General features: G+C 47.0%; 1 protein-coding gene across 1 annotated transcript in view; it reads right to left on the bottom strand.

Moving 5' to 3' along the window:
• phlpp1 (PH domain and leucine rich repeat protein phosphatase 1) overlaps positions 1-15,949 on the bottom strand; it is a 49,851-nt gene extending 33,902 nt beyond the window's left edge. Inside the window, exon 1 of the mRNA XM_031563328.2 lies at positions 13,984-15,949. Coding sequence (XP_031419188.1) covers positions 13,984-15,688 — 1,705 coding nt within the window. The 5' untranslated portion in view covers positions 15,689-15,949. The remainder of the gene's footprint in view (positions 1-13,983) is intronic.
• Between the last annotated feature and the right edge of the window lie 3,812 nt (positions 15,950-19,761).

Genomic DNA, 19,761 nt, shown 5'->3' with positions numbered 1-19,761 from the left:
AGATCAACTTCATTCTTTTACTTGGTTGGGTTTAGTAATGATGACCAGGATTCACAAAATGTACAAAAACAAAAACAAAAAACCGCTACATGTAAACACGATAAGAACATTTACTGAAAAACTCCACTTGTTGACTGAACTTTCTATCTTGGGGTTACCATAGAATCTTACAATAACAATCATATCCTTCATTTGATGCTTTGCTCTACGTGTTGAGACAAACCCCAGTCTTTTAACGGATACAAGACACCTCCTGCCCAAACTCAACCTGAGCTTTTCAGGACACAAGTACTCAATTTGTAAATATACGCACTTGCGCAACTCATGACTCAGCATGACACGTACATTTCTTTCAATAGTGTGACAGAATACGCTATGCACTATTTAATTGTATTTGGCAATTTGTAGTCTTGTCATCAAATTCAAATCCCCCAGTTACAACAATACCCATGTTCAACAGTATGGAAAAGACTGACGGACTCACTGTTTGTATGCACAATGTTCTGCACAATAATCATTAAAGTCCTAATCTCTCCTATTGTCTATTGTCCTACTGTCATGAAACGTTTTTAGAAATACAGTGACGGGCAAAGCACAGCATTAAAGCCAGCCGTACCTCTCTGAGGCGGTCACCCATCTTTTGATGTCATTTTGTTGGCACTGCCCCTCTAAAGCACATGGAGACAGCAGCTATAAACGGCTCTGCCAGACAGCACTGCCAACCTGCTCCCCCGTCCCCCTGACTCAAAAGCTAAAGCATGGCACACGAGAAGCCCAGATCATGGATTTAAAACACGATCTGATTAAATGCACAGGCTAGCTCCACAGTGTGCTTGCTGCACATCACCTTAAAGCTCCTGCTGAAGGGCTATAAACCCAGCAGGTGGTCGGTGTGTGAATGTGTGTCACACAGGTGCCGATGAGGACGCTGTGGTCTAGCGGTTCTCAGATAAAAAGACGACACGGAGACCGGGGAAGAGACACCTCGTTGTCACAAAGGACCTTATCTCAACACAGTGGCCTCAGAGATAAACCAGCCCCTGAAATCCTGCCCTCATGTGCACTTCAGCGCTGGTCCCAAGTCAGCTGGGGTAACGTTAGTGTAAGGAGCCGCACATAAAGGATGGGTCACAGGTTTGGGCCCATGCCATCACTCACTAACAGACATGTTACCGGGTTTCACCCGTTTCCTTGTTTATGTGTTTTACTTATTTATCTCCTAGCCTAGCAAAGACAGATTATGCCCCAGGACAGGATAAAGGTTAGGCACGCTAGTTGACATATTGACACTTGCTGAGGAATGAGTTTGAAGAATAGACTAAAGGCACAGTGTATCATACTGTTGTGTGTTGCACCAGTCAGTCATTCAGTCTCACTATGACACTATGACCAAAGTCTTTCAGCAAATCTCAAAGACAAAGCACACCACCCATCATATCTTGCTCAATACGATAGGACAGAACTGTTTAATAGCTAGTTAGCAAGCTAATATTATTATGCAAGTCTAGGGTGATCATGGAAAGGGTTGATGTGCCAATCGTCAAGTTAAGTGGTGTGGCTTAGGTCAAAAAGGACCACTGCGTTTGAATGCAACAGCACTGTCTTCACATAGATCCCAGCCAGACCTGTGTGTCAGGGTATCTCTGCATGCTAAAGTCTCACACAAGGTCGAGCACCTCAAACGCATCTAGAACCAAACAAATAATAATAATAAAAAAAAAAGACTTACAGCCGATTGTGCTGATAGTTTTATCTGTGCGGAGTGTGTGCTGCACAGCCCACATCTGATAACCACATACTTCAGGGCTGATGTGGCAGAGGGGTCATGTTAAAATGTAGCCGAGGGTTTAGGACTAAGGTCACAAAGGGTGAGGGGTGAGGGTCTGAAAGGTCAGGAGGTGACACCGTTCCCTTGGTCCAAGAAGGCTAATACAGTGCTGACCACTGGTGAAAATGGCTTCATCTACAAGGAGATAGCAGGCATCTCATAGGCTTGAAACACAGGTTTGAACAGCTAGCTATCTAACATGTAATGATGGCTTCACTAAATATGGATCTTCTCTTGAGAGGTGTCCTGACTTAGGCCTAGAAAGAAACAGGGAGGAAGATGATGATGATGGTCCATTTTAGGAAATCTCAACTAGCACAATTAGCAGATCTATCACTGCTCATGTCCTGATAGGCTGCGTGTGAGAGTGAGAGAGAGATGCGGCGCTGTGATTGGCTGATGGCTCACGAGCGACCCCAGGCGCGTGATTGATTTCCTGCCGGTGACTCCTGCCCGCTCTCCTCCCTGGGTTACCCCTGTCCACCCACCCCCCCCCCCCCCCCTGAATTAATAATGTGCTCAGCTGACAGTAGAGCAGTGGAGTAGGGGGATTCTCTGGTCTCGATCTCTCCCCTCTCCCCTCTCTTCTGTCTCTCTGTCTCTCCTATCTCTCCTATCTCTCTCTCTCCTATCTCTCTCTCTCCTATCTCTCTCTCTCCTGTCTCTCTCTCTCCTGTCTGTCTCTCCTATCTCTCTCTCTCCTGGCTCTCTCTCTCTCTCTCTCTCTCTCTCTCTCTCTCTCTCTCTCTCTCTCTCTCTCTCTCTCTCTCTCTCTCTCTCTCTCTCTCTCTCTCTCTCTCTCTCTCTCTCTCTCTCTCTCTCTCTCTCTCTCTCTCTCTCTCTCTCTCTCTCTCTCTCTTGCACCATCCCACTCCACTCCACCTCTCCTCTACCCCTCCCTCACTTGCTCATCGTGCGTGAGTGGCTCCTTGGTCGGTGTCTTTGACCACTTCTCTCTGGAGGTTGTTTGTGTGTCGGCCTGACCTGGGAGAAATCTTTAATCAGTGGCCGCAGGCTTTATGGCTTGCTTGGGATCAGGAGTCCAAAAACAAAAATAAAACACAGGTGTTCTACTTTTCAGCTGGAATATGTTTGCATTAAAAGCTGGTATTCTAATGATATTCTCAAGTAGCGAGAACGTACAAACGTATTCGGCAATGCATTACTAACAAATGAATGTCCATTAGACTATAATGATTACTCTGGGGCGTGGGGGGCTACCACTTTATAATGGGTGCTCTGAGCTACTTTAAGCGCGCTTGAATACGGAGCTTCTTCACGGTCTGCTGAAGTTTTCAAAATGGAACACAACTCATTTCTTCAAGGTATCACTCCTACATTTATTTTAAATGCTTGGCCGCCTCTGCAATCTATAAGTTGATTGCATCCACAGAATCGCAATGAACAGCAGAGGTGTGGTGTGTCATACAATAGTACCACATACCCACCCACGAACGCACGCACGCAAATACACACACACACACAAATACCTTGCTCTAATTTGTCTTTCAAAACAGGTAGTGTTTATCTGATGTGCAGGAGGATATTGCAGTCATGGGATCAAATCAGAAATATCTAAAAAAAAACAGCTTGGCACCTCGTGGGAGAGAGAGAGAGAGAGAACCTGCAGGTATGGGCAATGGAGAACAATGGGGCAGTAAAGGGAAATGCATTGTGGGTCAAAAAAAAAAAAAAAAAAAAAAAGAAGTCCTACACCAGCAGCAGCATGAAAGCAGGCTGATCCAGAGCACTTTGAGCTCTAAGGCATTAAGCCACTCACCAATTCTCTACTGAGGACATGCAAAATCTGCATTCCATGGTCAAGATGCACAGACAACAGCTGTGGAATAATCAATAAGGGGAATGCATTCTTACTCCCTGCCCAGAGTCTTATGGAGGCAATGAGTGAACATAGATCTTCTATACAGCTGACTTGAAAAGAATTTGGCCTAGTTCCGGTTCAGACATGGCCTAGTTCCCCACCACAGTTGGGCCAGATATGTCACCAGATAAGCTGCTACCTGGAAGGTTGTGTTTACTGTCCAAATCCTCTTTTGGCACTGGATTTCGTCCTGGGTGTCCGTTTGTTTCGGCTTCATGTCGCACGGAGCCTAATGGCGCCTGACACATCATGGGGCGACTCTGGGGGGGGGGGGCTGGGGGGACTCAGCGCTGTGTGACGTTACGAGACGAGAGCCGGGGGGCTCACGCTCGCGCCCACCGCCTCGTGCTTTCTTTTTTTTTTCCACCCTGAGGCCAAGCTTTCTTCTCCCCCTGAGTAAGGGGGGCTGATTTGTTGGTGTGCGAGGAGGGAGCAGAGGATTCATCCCGGGGAACAGGGGAGATTTTGTCTCGTCTAATGCGGCTGGCAAAACGCGCCTCTGGGTTTAAGAGTGGCTTGACTGTGCGGGTTACTGAGGGGAAACGGTGGACAGAGGCGGCACTTCACAGGCTCACGGCGCCTGGCAATCAGGTTCAGACATTTAGTAAAAATGTGTAACACAACTTTACACCCTCTCAGACACACAGTGGAAAAAGTAACACTCAACAGCAAGAATGATAAAGTGACAGAGACAGGGGAGGGGGGGGGGGAGAGTGAGAGAGAGAGAGAGAGAGAGAGAGAGAGAGAGAGAGAGACTGTCCTTGCCGCGTGGCCTGGTAGGTGAATGAATGAGACTGATGCTATTGCAAATTCCCTGGGGCCCACGTGCTTTCTTTCTTTTTTCTTCTCCTCTCATCCATCCCTCCATTACCCCCCTCAGACCCCTCCCTCTTTGTTTTGTTTAAAATTTAACGAGGCCCGGAACAGCAGAGGCAGCGGGCATCCGGGGTGTTCTGGCACGGTTCGGTGTCACATGCTGCGGCCATGTGCAGAGAGTGGCACACACAGAAGAGAGAGAGAGAGAGAGAGAGAGAGAGAGAGAGAGAGAGAGAGAATGAGGGAGAGGGAAAGAGAGAGAGGGGGAGAGGGAGAGAGATATAGGGAGGGAGAAAAAAGAAACAGGGTGTGGGGGGGGGGGGGGGGGGGGGGGGAGAGGTCAGGGGCAGAAGGGAGAGGAAGGGGGACAAAAGGGAACAGAAACAACAAGTGAACAAGTGCTGTGAGAGAGAGAGAGAGAGAGAGAGAGAGAGAGAGAGAGAGAGAGAAAGAGAGGGAGAGAACACATCTCTATACAGAAGGCTCCTCCTCCTTTCCCATGGGTCCAGTCATTCTCACAGATCGCAGCTAACGACAATTAAAGGAGAGTGTTAATTATTTAGGGCTCGTTAGACTGAGTGGCGGCTCCTAACCCCTACCTTTAGCACAAGCGATGGAGCCATTATAGTAGGTCTGCCTTCTTAAGCCACTGAAAGTGAGAAGTCACGGGACAAAGCAGGGGCAACAGAAGTTCACCTTTGGCCAGGACTATGGCTAGTAGACTTCACACAACCGGACACCTCATACTGTTTCGCTTCAATGAAGCCAAGCTGACAATGTCAGAGTAGGCTCTGGCTTGACAAATCTTCCCCTTTCGAGGCAGGAACAACAACTTCACAAGCAGCTCTGAGATAGGAGTTTTATCAGGGAAACCACTGGTTCACCAATTATAAGTGAGCACAGCTCCTTTGGCGCTGGGTCGAAGGTTATCACCTGTGGCCGCCTCCCACAATGTCTGGGTTGGGGGCCGCTATGTGAAGGTGGCACTGGATCAATAAAGAGCCGAAGGGCTGTTTGTCAGTGCTTGCTTGCACACACACACACACACCCACACACACACACAAATGAACACGCAGTTCTTCACAGAGGTCATTACCCGGGAACTTATCCGTTTCAAGCCCAAGTCAAGGCAGTGGTACTGTTTGGCCCAGTAGAGACCAACACAACAGAACCTAACCCAGTTCACGTTACAAGCTTCGGGAACACAGTCTTCGGGAAGATCCTACATTTTTTGGGAAGTACATTTTGGGGAAGCAGGAAACAATCCGAGTTCCCAGAGATAGTCTAATCTAATCTAATCTAACAGTGTTATAAGGACTTTGGTGTTAGTGGCACTTTGCTCTACAAGTGGAGTCACAGAAGCACGTTTCTTGCTTAACAACAATCTCAAGTGTTGGGTTGTAGCAGGCAAATGACAATCACGTTAACCGCATTAAAGCTCTTTAAGCCACTCATCATCTTTAACCCTTGATTGCCAGTGCTACCTCTGATCATCCATATGATTGAACATTTGAAACGTGAAGCAAACACACACACACACACACACACACACACACACACACACACACTGCCGTCACAAGCAGCACAAGGAAAGGGCCGGGCTTCGACACACACAAAGAAAAACACAAAAATCTGCCCAAAACATAATTTCCCCAAATCCTGCAGCATCACTTCCAATCAGAATATTTGGACGGCTTTAATGCTTAAAGTTGCAGATGTTGGGCGGCATTAGGCAGGCCGCTGTTGATCAAAGCTGGGCAGAGTGAGCTCCCCACTGTTCTGGGCCTAATCTTCATTTTCTGTCGGCTGGCCGGATGGCATGGACAGAGGAGCGGGGATTTAGACCCCTTCGCTGCCACTCCATTGCAAATAGGCTTTGGAAGAGGCCTTCAGATGACTCTAGAAACTTCAGAGATGACTCCGGATCAGAGGGACTGGAGGGTTTTATCAGCCAGACAAGAGAGAGAGAGAGAGAGAGAGAGAGAGAGAGAGGGAGAGAGAGAGGGAGAGAGAGAGAGAGAGGGAGAGAGAGACAGATAGATAGAGAGGAGATACCACAAAGAGGAATGTGTGGAGGCGTTTCAAGCAGCTGATTTCAGATCTTACGGTTTAGGGCATTTCTGTATTTTTGTTTGGGATAGACAGCGGTCTCTGCCTTGTGTTCTGACTGGGAGGAGACGGCTAGTTCATCCAATCACCATTCACCTCCACAACCCAAACTGGCTGAGTTTGCAAAAAAAAAAAAAAGACAGCACCCCCCCCCCCCCCCCCCCCCCCCCCCCCCCCCCCCCAAAAAAAAAAAAACCCACACCAAAAAAAGAAAAAGATGACAACAACACTGCTATTCACTGCGAAACGGAACGTGCTTTCAGATCAAAGGCTGCTCACCTCTCGTCTCCGTGCCAAGTTTGGAGAGGAACCTGGGGACTGGGCTCCTTCATAAACAGGCCTCTCAACTCTCATCTCTCTCTTTTGACCGCAGAGGCCAAGCCAGAGCAAAACATAATAACATCAGTTATTTAAATATGACTAAATATCACGCCGACACGACTCCGTCTACTGCACTGCATCACACGGGTTTGAGTTTGATGTCCATGGGCTAAATAATCAAGGTCAGTGCTTAATGGTCGCGAGAGATGGTGTAAGGAAAATAAAACGCACGCACCACAAAGGGTTCAGAGGGAAAGAGGAAGACAGAAAGATAGAGAGAGAGAGAGGGAGAGGGAGAAAGAGGGAGAGTGAGAGAGAAAGAGGGAGAGTGAGAGAGAGGGAGAGTGAGAAAGAGGGAGAGAGAGAGAGAGGGAGAGTGAGAGAGAAAGAGGGAGCTCTAATGAATCAAATGATGCAGCAACAGGGCCCCTCTGTGCCACGGGATGGGCCCATCGAACTGAGAAAGCACGAGAGAGAGAGAGAAAGAAAGAAAGAAAGAAAGAAAGAAAGAAAGAGAGAGAATGAATGGAAAGAATAACTAAAAATCAGCACGAAAGAGGTTTAGTGGGGTCGTTGACAGGAGCTGCTTCATCAGTGGCTTGAGTGAGTGCAGGGTGATGCTGGCCGGGCTCTGCTCTGCTCTCAGTCAACAGACACCGAGCAGTCAGGACACCAGCTTCTTCCAACATCATCACCGCCACCACCACCACCACCCCCTCTGTGTTCACAGTCACCCCTGGTCATAGGGGAGGCCAGGAGAGCACTGCTAAAAGGACATCCCATATCCACAGGGGAGCACAACGTCCAGGGACCGGGGTGGGGGGAGAACAAGAGAAGAATCCCAAGTGGAGGGGTGCTGGTGATGGTGCGGCTGAGGCTGAGGAGAGAGAGAGAGCAGTGGGGTGACACCACACAGACACAGCAGTCCTGCCTACAGACACATTACACAAAAGCAGCATTTCAAACACGTCAGCTGTTAAATAAAAGAGTCCGCTCACCTCTCCATTAACATACACTCATATCGAAAAGACTGCCCAAATGGCTCTAAAATCATTCACAAACAAACCACTCAGTCTGTCTTCCTCTGCTCACCAGACAGAAACTGACTGCAAGGAAGAGAAGTCCCACCTCCTTAAGCCCATGATCCCCCCCCCCCCCCCCCCCCAACCCCTCTTTCGATCCACACACACACACACACACACACACACACACACACACACACAACTTACATAACCGCATGTTTTTCCTCAAAGCAGCAGACATCCCATCCTCCATCCATATTCCCCTACCAACCACCACCACCACCCCCTCTCCCTCTTCCACCTCGCCTTACTCTCACACAAACCCACAGGCCAGACACACTATCAGATTAGACAATTACAAAACGATCCTAAGTGGCCGTTCAGAAACAACAGGCTGGCGGTCCTCGGTGGATCACTTGTGACAGAGGGGCGCACACGCACACGCACACACAGACACACTGCTCCCCCAACCCCATTAAGTTTCACTGAAATAGTGTGTCTGGGCAAATGACAGCTCTCAAAGTGCCAAAGAAGATGTCTGACACCTGTTGCCAGGACAACCATCAGTAAAAGGTTAAAATGCACTGTAATACATGTAGCGTATGGGTGCAGTATTTTACACACACACACACACACACACACACACACACACACACACACACACACACACACACACACACACACACACACACACACACACACACACACACACACACACACACACACACACACACACACACACACACACAGAGATAAACAAATGTTGGCCCGCCGACGCAGAGTCAGCTTGGAGAAGGCAGAAGCTGCTATGTGTGGATGTGTGACCCATCTGTGGTGGCGAGTCTGGAGAGAGGGAGGAGAGGAGGACGAAAGCAAGGGAGCGAGCGAAGAAGGGAGAGGGAGAGCGAGAGCGAGTGAGAGAGAGAGAGAGAAAGAGAGACTGAGAGTGAACGATCAACTGGGAATGAGCTGATATGTGCATAATAGATGTCATCGTGACTGCCTCAGACATGGCAAGGCTTCATTATGGAACCTTAAAAGCCTTGCTCGGTCGGCAAGCAGTCCTATAAGCACCCAATCTCTCGCTCTCTTTCCCTCCCTGCTGAAATCACCAGCATTACAGAAAGTACATGGGTGACACAAAGCCTGCGAATAGATTTCCTATTGCCGACTTTTTAAGGGACATTAAATGACGTTGTGGACGAAATGTATTCAGGGCAGTTTATGCTCGCACAGAGATGTTGCTAATGTCAGAGAGCATATGTATAACATATGTGTAATAGTCAAAAGGCCTTTATAAACAAAACAAGCCTAGCTAGTTAGCATCTCCCATGTGAAATTAATCATCACAGCATTTTTACTTACAGCGGGCAACAACATCCCAGTCATGGCAGACATAAAAAATATACATTTTTTAAAACAACAATAACTTCATCCATCAATCTGGAATCACTACAGTACATGAAGCCAAAAGTGGCAACCACCAGCAGCAGCTGGCTGGTGCATTGGACTCCACTGTTCGGTTAACCATCAGCGTGGCCATCGGTTCCGCTTGAGCGAGGCATGTCCTACTACAGTGACTGGGGCGTGCTTTGGAACCGGACACACGTTGCACGGGCTCATGTGTGACAGCGAGAGGGGGGAGAGAGAGAGGGGCCAAAACCTTAATGGAGCCAGAGGTGAGACGAACACGTGAAGGGGACAGAGGTGAGACGAACGCGTGAAGGAGACAGCTCGGCTCCTGGACGTCTGGCCTTCCCTCAGCTGACTGGGCACATGCCTGCTTTGTGACCCCTAGTCGTCCTCGGGGCAGATAGGACTGGGGCGTGGCGCCAGTGGGGTCAGAAGTTGCCCATGTCCCAGTATAACACACATTATGGATAGGTGTCGGTGTCATATGGACAATGTAGGCCTAAAGGGTAGACTATACCAGGCTCATTGGGAAACGTAGTTTATGCTCTTCATTTATGGGATGGTGATAGTGGAATGTTTTATTTTAAAACTACGGTCTAGAGCCTATGTTTTTTTTTGCTTTAAATGTGTTCAGTTCATGTGGAAACATGACCCCGAAGGCTCCAGTAGGCCCCGGCTCATTATCCAGCCTGGAGAGTATTCCAGAGAAGACCCTTTCTGAAATTCCGCCTTGACTTAAAAAAAAAAAATCAGGGATGCATTTCTCCAAAAGCGCTGTTGAACAACTAACCTAGTTAAATGATAGAAAAACAATAATTTGTAAACACATTCTCTCCACGGCTGCCATGGTGGTTGCTCAACGACGCTTTCAGAAAACCTAGTCCAGAGAATGATAAAATCTCAAGGGCTGGGACTACAGGTTGTCAATCAAACCCGACAGCATGAGAGATGGGCTGGATGTCGCAAGGAGAAGGAGGGGCGGGAGGGAGGGAAGAGCCAAGAATGCTTGTTTTGAAATCTCTGGATGGCGGCAACTTGATTGACAGGTCTTACATATTACACATCCAACATTCCTTTTAACATATTCCTACCACACTCTAGACGCCACTCATAGTACAGATGTTACAGAAATGCCTCAGGAAATAAACCCAAATGATGAGGTCTTTTTTCTTTTTTTACAAATGTCGCCTAAGTAGGAGTACGACTCGGTTTGCTCTGTGTAAATGCAATGAGAGTAAATAATTAAGTGCAGTGGCCTGGTTTGGTGACGCAGGCAGTCTGCCTCCGGCTGAGTTTCCTCTGGGCTTCTCCGTGATTCTGAGTTGCTCTCAACCACGCTACTGACTGACCCTGTTCAGAAATATGACTTTTAAAGCAGCAAAATGTTAAAGCCTTTTTCTGGAGGCCTTTTCTGTCTGTTTTGGTATGATTCAGAAACAAATCTAAATTCCTTTTTTGGTATTTTTAGCACACTTGTCGCAGACCTTTCAAAGAAATACATGAAAAAGAGAGGGAGAGAACAAGCGACCAAACGACTAAGCAAAAGACAGGACTTAAGCATACAGAAGGCCTACAGACACCCACATAAGAGATTAGATAGGCTTCAACATACTTCCTGTCTCAGACGTTTCTCTCTCTCGTGTCAGAGTAAGGCCTTCAGTGTCATAGTCCACTGTGCCTTAGGCAGCTGTGCTCTGCTCAGATATGGACAGTCACACACCCCTACAGACACACACACACACACACACACCTCCCTGTGGCTGTCATGAAGGGTCTGCTCAGTGTTGGTATCCCCCTCTAACCCGAACCACACCCCCCCCACGCCACCAAACCCCCAGCGCTTCCCCGAGCCAGGCATGCTTGACATTCTAGAGGAGCTGGAGTACATTCCTCTCATGCCTTGCCGGTCGGTGGGGGAGGGGTGCAGCAAAGAAACTTCCGGAGAGACAGGGACACTCAGTGATTGAGAGGGAGGGAGAAACTTTTCTTCTTCTTCTGCTGTCTGAGTGAGTGAATGAGTAAGAACAAGAGTGAGGGAGTGAGAGAGAGAGAGAGAGAGAAAGTGAACATGAGGCGATCTGGTAGAGGGCTCAGGTGACTGGAGTTAATCGCAGTCACATGGCATGAGGAAAGAGCTGAGTAAAGCCCAGGCTGGACATACCACACACATGCTGACTCACTTGATAAAGCCTACACACACACACACACACACACACACACACACACACACACACACACACACACACACACACACACACACACACACACACACACACACACACACACACACACACACACACACACACACACACACACACACACACACACACACACACACACACACACACAAGCTTTGCATGCCAACCATTTTGCATACCAGTTGCACTCCCATTCAAGTGAACTCAGAGAGGACATTCCTTAAGTCATCTGCTGGTCAGAGCTTCCTCCTCCCCTAAAAAAACCCCACCTCATCTAAGACCCACATCAGCAGGAGCCACGCCCAAACGCAAGGCTTCACAGCAAACACACTCTGGGCTGTCCTCCATTACTTAACACTGCCTCAACTCTCAGCAAACCCCAGACTGAATGTTCAGAGCTTTTTTTTTATTCAGTCTCGAGGGAGCAATGAACTACAACTGGTGAAGCAGAAAGGCTCTCAGCCCTCGTCTCCCTTTTCTAAAGCTCACCCTCTTCTCCTGGCCTGTTTGTATTCAGTGCATGGTGTTCTCCCTCAGCTGAGTGAATGAAAGGGCTTCCTGCTGCCTCGCCTCTCTTTCTCTCTCGCTGTCCCTCTCTTCCTCGCTCTCTCTCTTTCTCTCCCTCTCTCTCTTGCTGTCCCTCTCTCTCTCTCTCTCTTTCTCTCCCTCTCTCTCTTGCTGTCCCTCTCTCTCTTCCTCGCTCTCTCTCTTTCTCTCCCTCTCTCTCTTGCTGTCCCTCTCTTTCTCTCCCTCTCTCTCTTGCTGTCCCTCTCTTCCTCGCGCTCTCTCTTTCTCTCCCTCTCTCTCTTGCTGTCCCTCTCTTCCTCTCTCTCTCTCTCTCTCTTTCTCTCCCTCTCTCTCTTGCTGTCCCTCTCTTCCTCGCTCTCTGGCCCTTGGCAAATGGGCTCTGGGGCCTGGCAGGGGCTGTTCCGTGAGACGGAGCAGAAGAGGGAGAAGAAGAGGAGGAGCACGCCAGAAGCCCAGCGGCATCTCAATGACCAGAATTCACTCTGCCCTGCGCTGAGCACTGGGGCTTTAACACAGCCAACCGTCCCCCCTCTTCCCTTCTCCCTCTCCACCCTTCAGTACCTCAGCTCACCCCACTCTCTCTCTCTCTCTCCATCTCTCTCTCTCGACCCCCCCCCCACCCTGCCTTCCCCTCCAGCAGTGCATTCAGGGCCCCCTTTTCACTCTGATGGTAATGAAGCGGGAGCCGGAACAAGGCCTGTGTCCAAGCGCCATAAGTTGGCCACGTTGGCCTTTGTGGCGGTGTCATGCGCGTCCGTGGGAGCAGAGTGCGCTTCCATGTTTTATCACTCACAACAGCGGCACGTACAGAAAAGAAAAAGGCATTCACGAGAGAGAGCGAGAAAGAGAGAGAAAGAGAAAGTCAGGAGATTGGGAGCAATCCCTCATCTTGTACCCTGGCAGAGGCCTTCGGGAAGGAAGACCATGCTTTCAAACGCTGCGCTGGCCCATGCCCGCAATGGCAGGCCCTGCCTGGGAACCATCCCACAATGAAGGTGCCAGAGGTCTGTGCTCACGTTACCAGCCACTGCCTGGACTGTAAGCCCCTGGACTAGAATCGCAATGGTGATACCATGAGCACAAAGTCTAGGCCAAGCACTGCAGGATGAGTTTTCACATCTCTCCATTTTAATTGTTTCAAGAGATATAAATAATATGACACTGAACAGGCAGAGTCAAAACAAGCACAAGGTAACTACGGCCATTTCCAAGACTTACTAACAGTCCTGTGTGGTGACCAATGGAATCTGTTGGCATGAAAAGCATTATCAGTTTCAATGTGTCCCAGTTCCAAAGGGTAAGGGATACAGGCCTGGTATACAGGTAATGTAAAAGCTGTTTGTCTCAACACTTGGGATATAAGAAGAAAGGCTCTAAGGGTTCATGGTATTTATACAGCACAAACTTGTCCTTGCAAAAAAAGGTGAACTAGAAGCCACTGCTACTGAGGCCACTAAGTCTATGCAAGACATCAAATTAAAATGTGTAAACAGCAGAGCCAGACCAAACAGATCAGCTGCTGGGGCACCCCCTCTGAGTCTCTCATATAAAACAATGTCAGTGACCACCAGTAGCAGTAAAACACAAACAGACAAACAAATCACAAGCGCTTCGGGGAAAGATTCCATTGTTGGTGCCCAGCTTATGTCCAAGTGCAGCTTTTAAAACACAGCATTGTGGCTAACAAGGCTATTCGTGAAAAACAGCGTTCCCTTGCCCCCATTGCTAATCGCACACAGCTACCATCCACTGACAGCCCGCCCTGTGGGGGAAAACAGGGGCGTGTGACACCGGCGTACTCACGTGACACTTGTTACAACCTCGTGTTATAGAACTTTTGCTCAGAACATTTGGGGTTGTATTTACCTGCGTAGAACCGTAGCAAGGAGCCTAACTCGGTGTTCATGCCCTCTTCTTGAACTCGCCACGGGTCCTTAAATCCCAACTTGAAGAGAAAGTCGTTCTGGATTTGCAGAGGCCTCTCGTCTCGGCCCAGTCTCCTGGCAGCCTCGCCGTGCAGCTGAACGTAAAGGGCCGGGGTGGCGTCGTTTTCTGACGCCGGCCGAGTTTCCTCACTGCCAGGGTGGCAGTCGGGGTCTTGTGTGTCGGTTGTATTACCTGTAGAACAGGCCCTGGACAAAGAACTAGAGCTACTGCTGGGTGGCATACTGCCCAGAAACTGTGGTTCAAGCCTGCTGTCGGTCTCAGTATCTCCTGACCTGTCGTTTAAGTGCTCGCCAAATATCCCACTGTTGCCGCTGTTGTTTTTACCATTTGGGTATTTACTAAGATCTTGAGGGCACGAGTCAGGGGCTGTGATTGACGATGGACAGTCGTGCTCCAATTCATCAGACGAACTGCCATATGTGTCGAGGCCCTCTGTGGCGCTGTCAAACGTGGGGCTCAAAGCAGACGCATCTGTGCCCAGGATCATGTCATCGCTTAGGGAGTCCCGATGCTCGCTGAGCCGGGCCCCAGAACTAAGGTCATCGAACGCACTGCTCTCGACGTCTGAGCCAGAGTTTCTTCTACAGATGTCATTCCCATTGAATCTTCTTTCCGAGTCGTCATCATTCGGCGTGTCCGCGTTTATATTAGAATTAAAATCTGCCAAGGAGTGATGTAGGATATTGTCGTCTGATTGAGTATCAGACGAGTACAGAGTGATATCAAATTCAGGTCTGTGCCCATCATCCTTATCTAAGAGCAGGAGTCTCAATCTGTCACCTGGCTGATCCGCCTGCCGGCCTCTGTATTCGGAGCGTCTAGGGGAACTCAAATGATTGTACCCCGAGCTGCCATTTTCATTATGTTTACACAGCGGGTGGTTGAAGTTATACTTGCCATTGCAATTGCCATTAAGATCGGTCGTTGGATAGGTTTTACCCACCAGGCGTACAACAGAACCTGACTTACTACTTAGCTGACTCAGGCGACTAGCTATTTCCCCGGCGGTAGTTTCCAATGTACACAACACCGGCCTGGGATATGAAGGCGTGAGTTTGTCGTGGACTTGTATGGACCCCCTATGTAGATCTGCTCGCACCCACTGTCTATCTGATGGCTGCAATTGCATGTTCTGTCGATGTCGAAGCAAAGTCTTCCTATCAAGGCTTCGTGTGTGCAAAGACGACGAAGAGGAGGCTGAGTTCATCTTTCCACCCCCGGCAGAGACAGCTGAGGTGGCAGCGGTGGTTGCTGCAGCGGAGAGATTCCTCTTCAGTCGCCTCCTTTTTAAAAGCAGCGAATTTGAATTGCTGGTTAAACCGCGGCCATTTTTTGAAGTTCTGACAGTAGTTTTATTCGCGACGAATGTCTCTGCAGCTGCCTGCGGTTGTTTACTCCCTTTGCGTAATGTTACATCCACGCGAGCGGCACCCAATTGTCCCACGCTCTCCGTCTTGGACTCACCACCGCCATCATCCACAACAGATCTGAGAGCGATAGCCAGTCCAGTTGGTTTCTTTAACTTCGCACCACCCGCGTCCAAGCTAGATTTCGTTGCGCCTAGCGCCTTGGAGCTGCCCTCTGCCAACCTGACGGCCGACACAACAGTCCGCGCACTTTCCATCTTCCGCAAGTAGATACCGCTGATACGTACTTAGAAAAATACCTCCTAGTCCATGTGATTTACGGCTGAAATGAACACCATTTGCGTCCCCGGTCTGTACGGCGAAATCAAACCGCCATACACCCAGTAGTCTATCTTCTCTTGTCGAGATCTTATCCCAATCTCCCGATGTGAAATTATGGAGACTATCGCCACAAGGAAACTCAAGTAGGAGTGTAATCTAGGGGCGGGCGGAGACGTAACAGCGAGCCTCATTACGCATGAAATAGTAGCGACGTGAGAATACAAAATGAACGTCGCCCGACCTCTTACGCAAATAAAAAAGATACATATTCATGAGATGACACCAAAATGGTGCCGCGCTCAACTCAGTCGTTCATGACGGGAAATGTAGTCTTTGTAAACGCCACTTCCCGACGTGTGACGTTTGAACATCCACGATGTAAAACTTCAGCTCCCATACAAAACTGTAAATTGGCGGTAAAATATCTGTTATTCTGAGGCACCAGATTCGATCTTTTTCAGCAACTAGGTCGCCGAATTTGAGCGTCCCTTGAATTGGCACGAAACTATCTGTTACATTCCCATGTAGACACTCATTATCGATACATTGTATTTGACCGCGATTACATTTTCGTTGTTGTTGACAAACTAAATAATAGCTGTAATTCAATTAAACAATTTTGTTCTGACGAATGCCATTCCAAATTTAACTGTGTACCGCTAACGTAACTAGACTATAATCTTTTCTTTGGACTACGACATTTTGAGGATTCAAAATGTGTTACTTTTGATCACGCAAACTACGTACATTTATCTTTTCAACTGGGCAAAAACGCCATTTTCGAGCCTGGCTTTGCCATAGGTTCAGCGGACCAAGGCTCTTTTACCTCAATGTCTGTAGCAAAGAATCTTATGGTAGTTTATCCCCACCTAGTGGAGCTATCTGGGACCAGTTTGTGAATGTGTTTGGAATTATCTTCCCATGGAAACATGTGTATAGAACGTTTCCCATTTAAAAAAAGTACTTTTACAATAACATTACAGTAATACTTCTCTCTCAGGATCACTCGATTACAGAGTCTCAACCTCTCCAACAACCACCTAGGCTCCCCCCCCCCCCTTCCACCCTGACCAAATTCATATATGTTTGTATGTGTTTTTGTTCAACTGTGACCTAATATGGTTGTGACATCAGAACTACACATGCAGATCCTCATGGAGTACACAATGCCTTTGTGCATATCAAATGTAAATAATTCAGTTAGTCAGATGCTGAAAAAAAAAATTTAATCAAGTTCCTGCTCAAGAAACTGCATACACCAAGACAAAACAGATGAGTTCAACAGCTACATGCAGTTTCACTCTACATTACAAAATCTTTGACACTATAAGGTATTAGGATTCCAACTCATTGTGTTATGTACATTTCAAATGAAAATACTCCAGTGGCACATTGTGGATGAGGGGTTAACATCACCCTTTTTAAACAAATGAACCAATGAATAAATATGTGCTTTTTTGTAAGGACAAATAAATGACAACATGGATGTGGACCATTTCCTTCTAAGAATAATCGTTATAGAACAAAAATGGATACAGTGCTATGAAAAAGTAGTAGGCTATTTTCAGTAGTTCAACTACAGTCAGAGTTAACAGAACCCTTCTTAAATAATCACCATGAAGGGTCTTTATGTGCATCAAACAATACACATCAGTGAATTGGACAGTGCAGGAATGAATTTGTTAGGCTTCCGTTGTGTGCATATGAAATTTAGTTGGCCTACTATACTGCATCAGCAGTTATGGCTTAAAAATGGCTTAAATCTTTGATTGTACAGGGCACCAACTATAATACACTGAAAAGAAACAGCCCATAATCTATATAATTAGTTTTGCTTAGCTTTCAATTCGCTGTAACTTGTGAATAGCTTATTTGTGTATCTTAAAGGCTGGCAGCATCCAATGACAACACTTCCTGATAAGAGTGTAGATAGTCACAGGGAATATATATTTAGTGTGGCCTATGCCAAATATTTCAAGTGTTCAAGTCCTAAAATGGAGGAATTTGCTTTTGTCAAAGTGTCATTACATTTGCATGTACACATCTCATTTGAGTGTCCTTTGTCAGAACTGATATAGGATGACCTACTTTCTTCCAGGATGGCAAAGTGGTTGACAAGTGCCCAGGCTTAAATGATTAATTTAAAATGATCCATCATACTCCATAGTTCCATGATGGTCCCTTCATAGTCATGGTAAAACATGACCATGCACTTTACATAAACATTTATGCAACAGTTCAGAGTTTTGTGTAACTAAAACAGAAGAAAGGAGTTTACTTCGTTGATGACTATAAAGTGATGTAAACAAACTGCTATTACAGGCAGTACTTATGTTTCATTGAGATATGGGAAGTGTAGCGTAGGCAAATAGTATGTGAAGAACAGTATGCTGAAGAGAACAAAACACTACATTACTAAAGTTCATTCATCCTCTGTACACGTGACAAAAATGACTATTTATTGCTGAATTCACATTCCTTAATCCAACAAAATGACCGTAAAAAAAACCCCAAAGTACTTCAGTACTTCAAACACTTAAATTTTGGAACCATTTCAGTCTTCTCAGAGTTTTGGTTATCATTTTTGTAAGCTACAATCAAGTTTAGCACATGGCGCAGGACTTGTTTTGGTGTAGGAAAAATAACATGTTTAATTTGGTGCCACAGAGTTCAATTCAATATGAAGTTGGGTTGAGCATCAGATGAGTACCTGATTCACTACTGCATCTTCCCATGTGGAGAACACTGAATATACTCCAATCAAACTAGGCTGCGCTAACTGATAGCTGAGCTTTAATTGGAAGGATGGAGGGAACGTCTTTGGTGCACTTCTTTGCACCTCCAACTACAGCTCTCTTCCTCCCCTAATCTATAACTAGACATGTAATACAAGTCCAAACTTCTCATATTGCAAATAACTAAACGCAAGAAACCCCCCCCCCCCCCCCCCTCCAGAAAAATGTGTTAGTTTTTGACCATAAGGTGTGTTTCAAAAACACAACTGAAATGTATGAAAATGCTTGCTAATATATAGAATATTGCTCTTCCTAAGTAGCATCAAGAATGATGAGAATGACAGGCTGTACAATTGCAGTACACCTTTGTATTTTTCATGAAAGGTATGAGTGCTAGGCAGGATTTTTACTCCACAAAATTAGGGGGTGGGGATAAATAAATAAAACACTGATATGATAAAAACAACTAAACTAAAATCCCTGGATAGCCAGTGCTGGTCGGACTCATGTGGGTTTTCAGAGATATCTGCAACACCCTTCACAAACCTCAACAGCCAGCCTAAAAAAAGTGCCACTTAAGAAAAAAATATTTAAAAGAAAACAATGACATAAAAATTCCTTGGAAAAAAAAAAAAGTCCTTCAATATAACTCTGAGTAATTCTGCTTTGTTAAATGAACCCCTGACAAGTACCCTTTTGTATACATATATACTGAATAATGCCAGAGCAGAAATTTCATTAAAATATCTTCTTAAGACCCTGATATAAACACAATATACAAGTAAAAGCGAGTGCAGAGTTGGCACTCCAGAATTCACAGTTAGCAGAGGATGTCAACATTGTCAGTAGGAAAGAGGGGAGCAAGTGACTACAGGGGCAATGACATACATTGGCCACCAGTGGGTGATATTATACATGAAATTAGGTATATTGCACAAGAGTCTATGATGTCCAGACCTTCAACCAAATTCGTACAGGGCCTGGACACGCCGTTTCATTGACCGTGCCCAGCCAAACAGTCTGAGGATCAAGTGGGTTCAGTGGATGGGTTCAGTGTACTACCCTGAGGGCAGTGTGGAAATCACAAGAATGACCAAAAAAAAAAAGGTGGTGAACATGAAGAGACATAACCACAGCATCAGTCATTAGCTATAAAGGTAACAGGTCTCCAAATGAGATCCATCCCAGTTCCTCTCGACCCCCCCAGATTCCTGGGCTCCAGCCTGAGAACCCAGGGAAAGGTGATGGGCTGGGGCTGGGGCTGGGGCTGGGGC

The sequence above is a fragment of the Clupea harengus genome, chromosome 25 (assembly GCF_900700415.2).
Source record: "Clupea harengus chromosome 25, Ch_v2.0.2, whole genome shotgun sequence".
NCBI classification, from domain to species: Eukaryota; Metazoa; Chordata; class Actinopteri; order Clupeiformes; family Clupeidae; genus Clupea; species Clupea harengus.
This window is presented reverse-complemented; position numbering and strand designations above follow the sequence as displayed.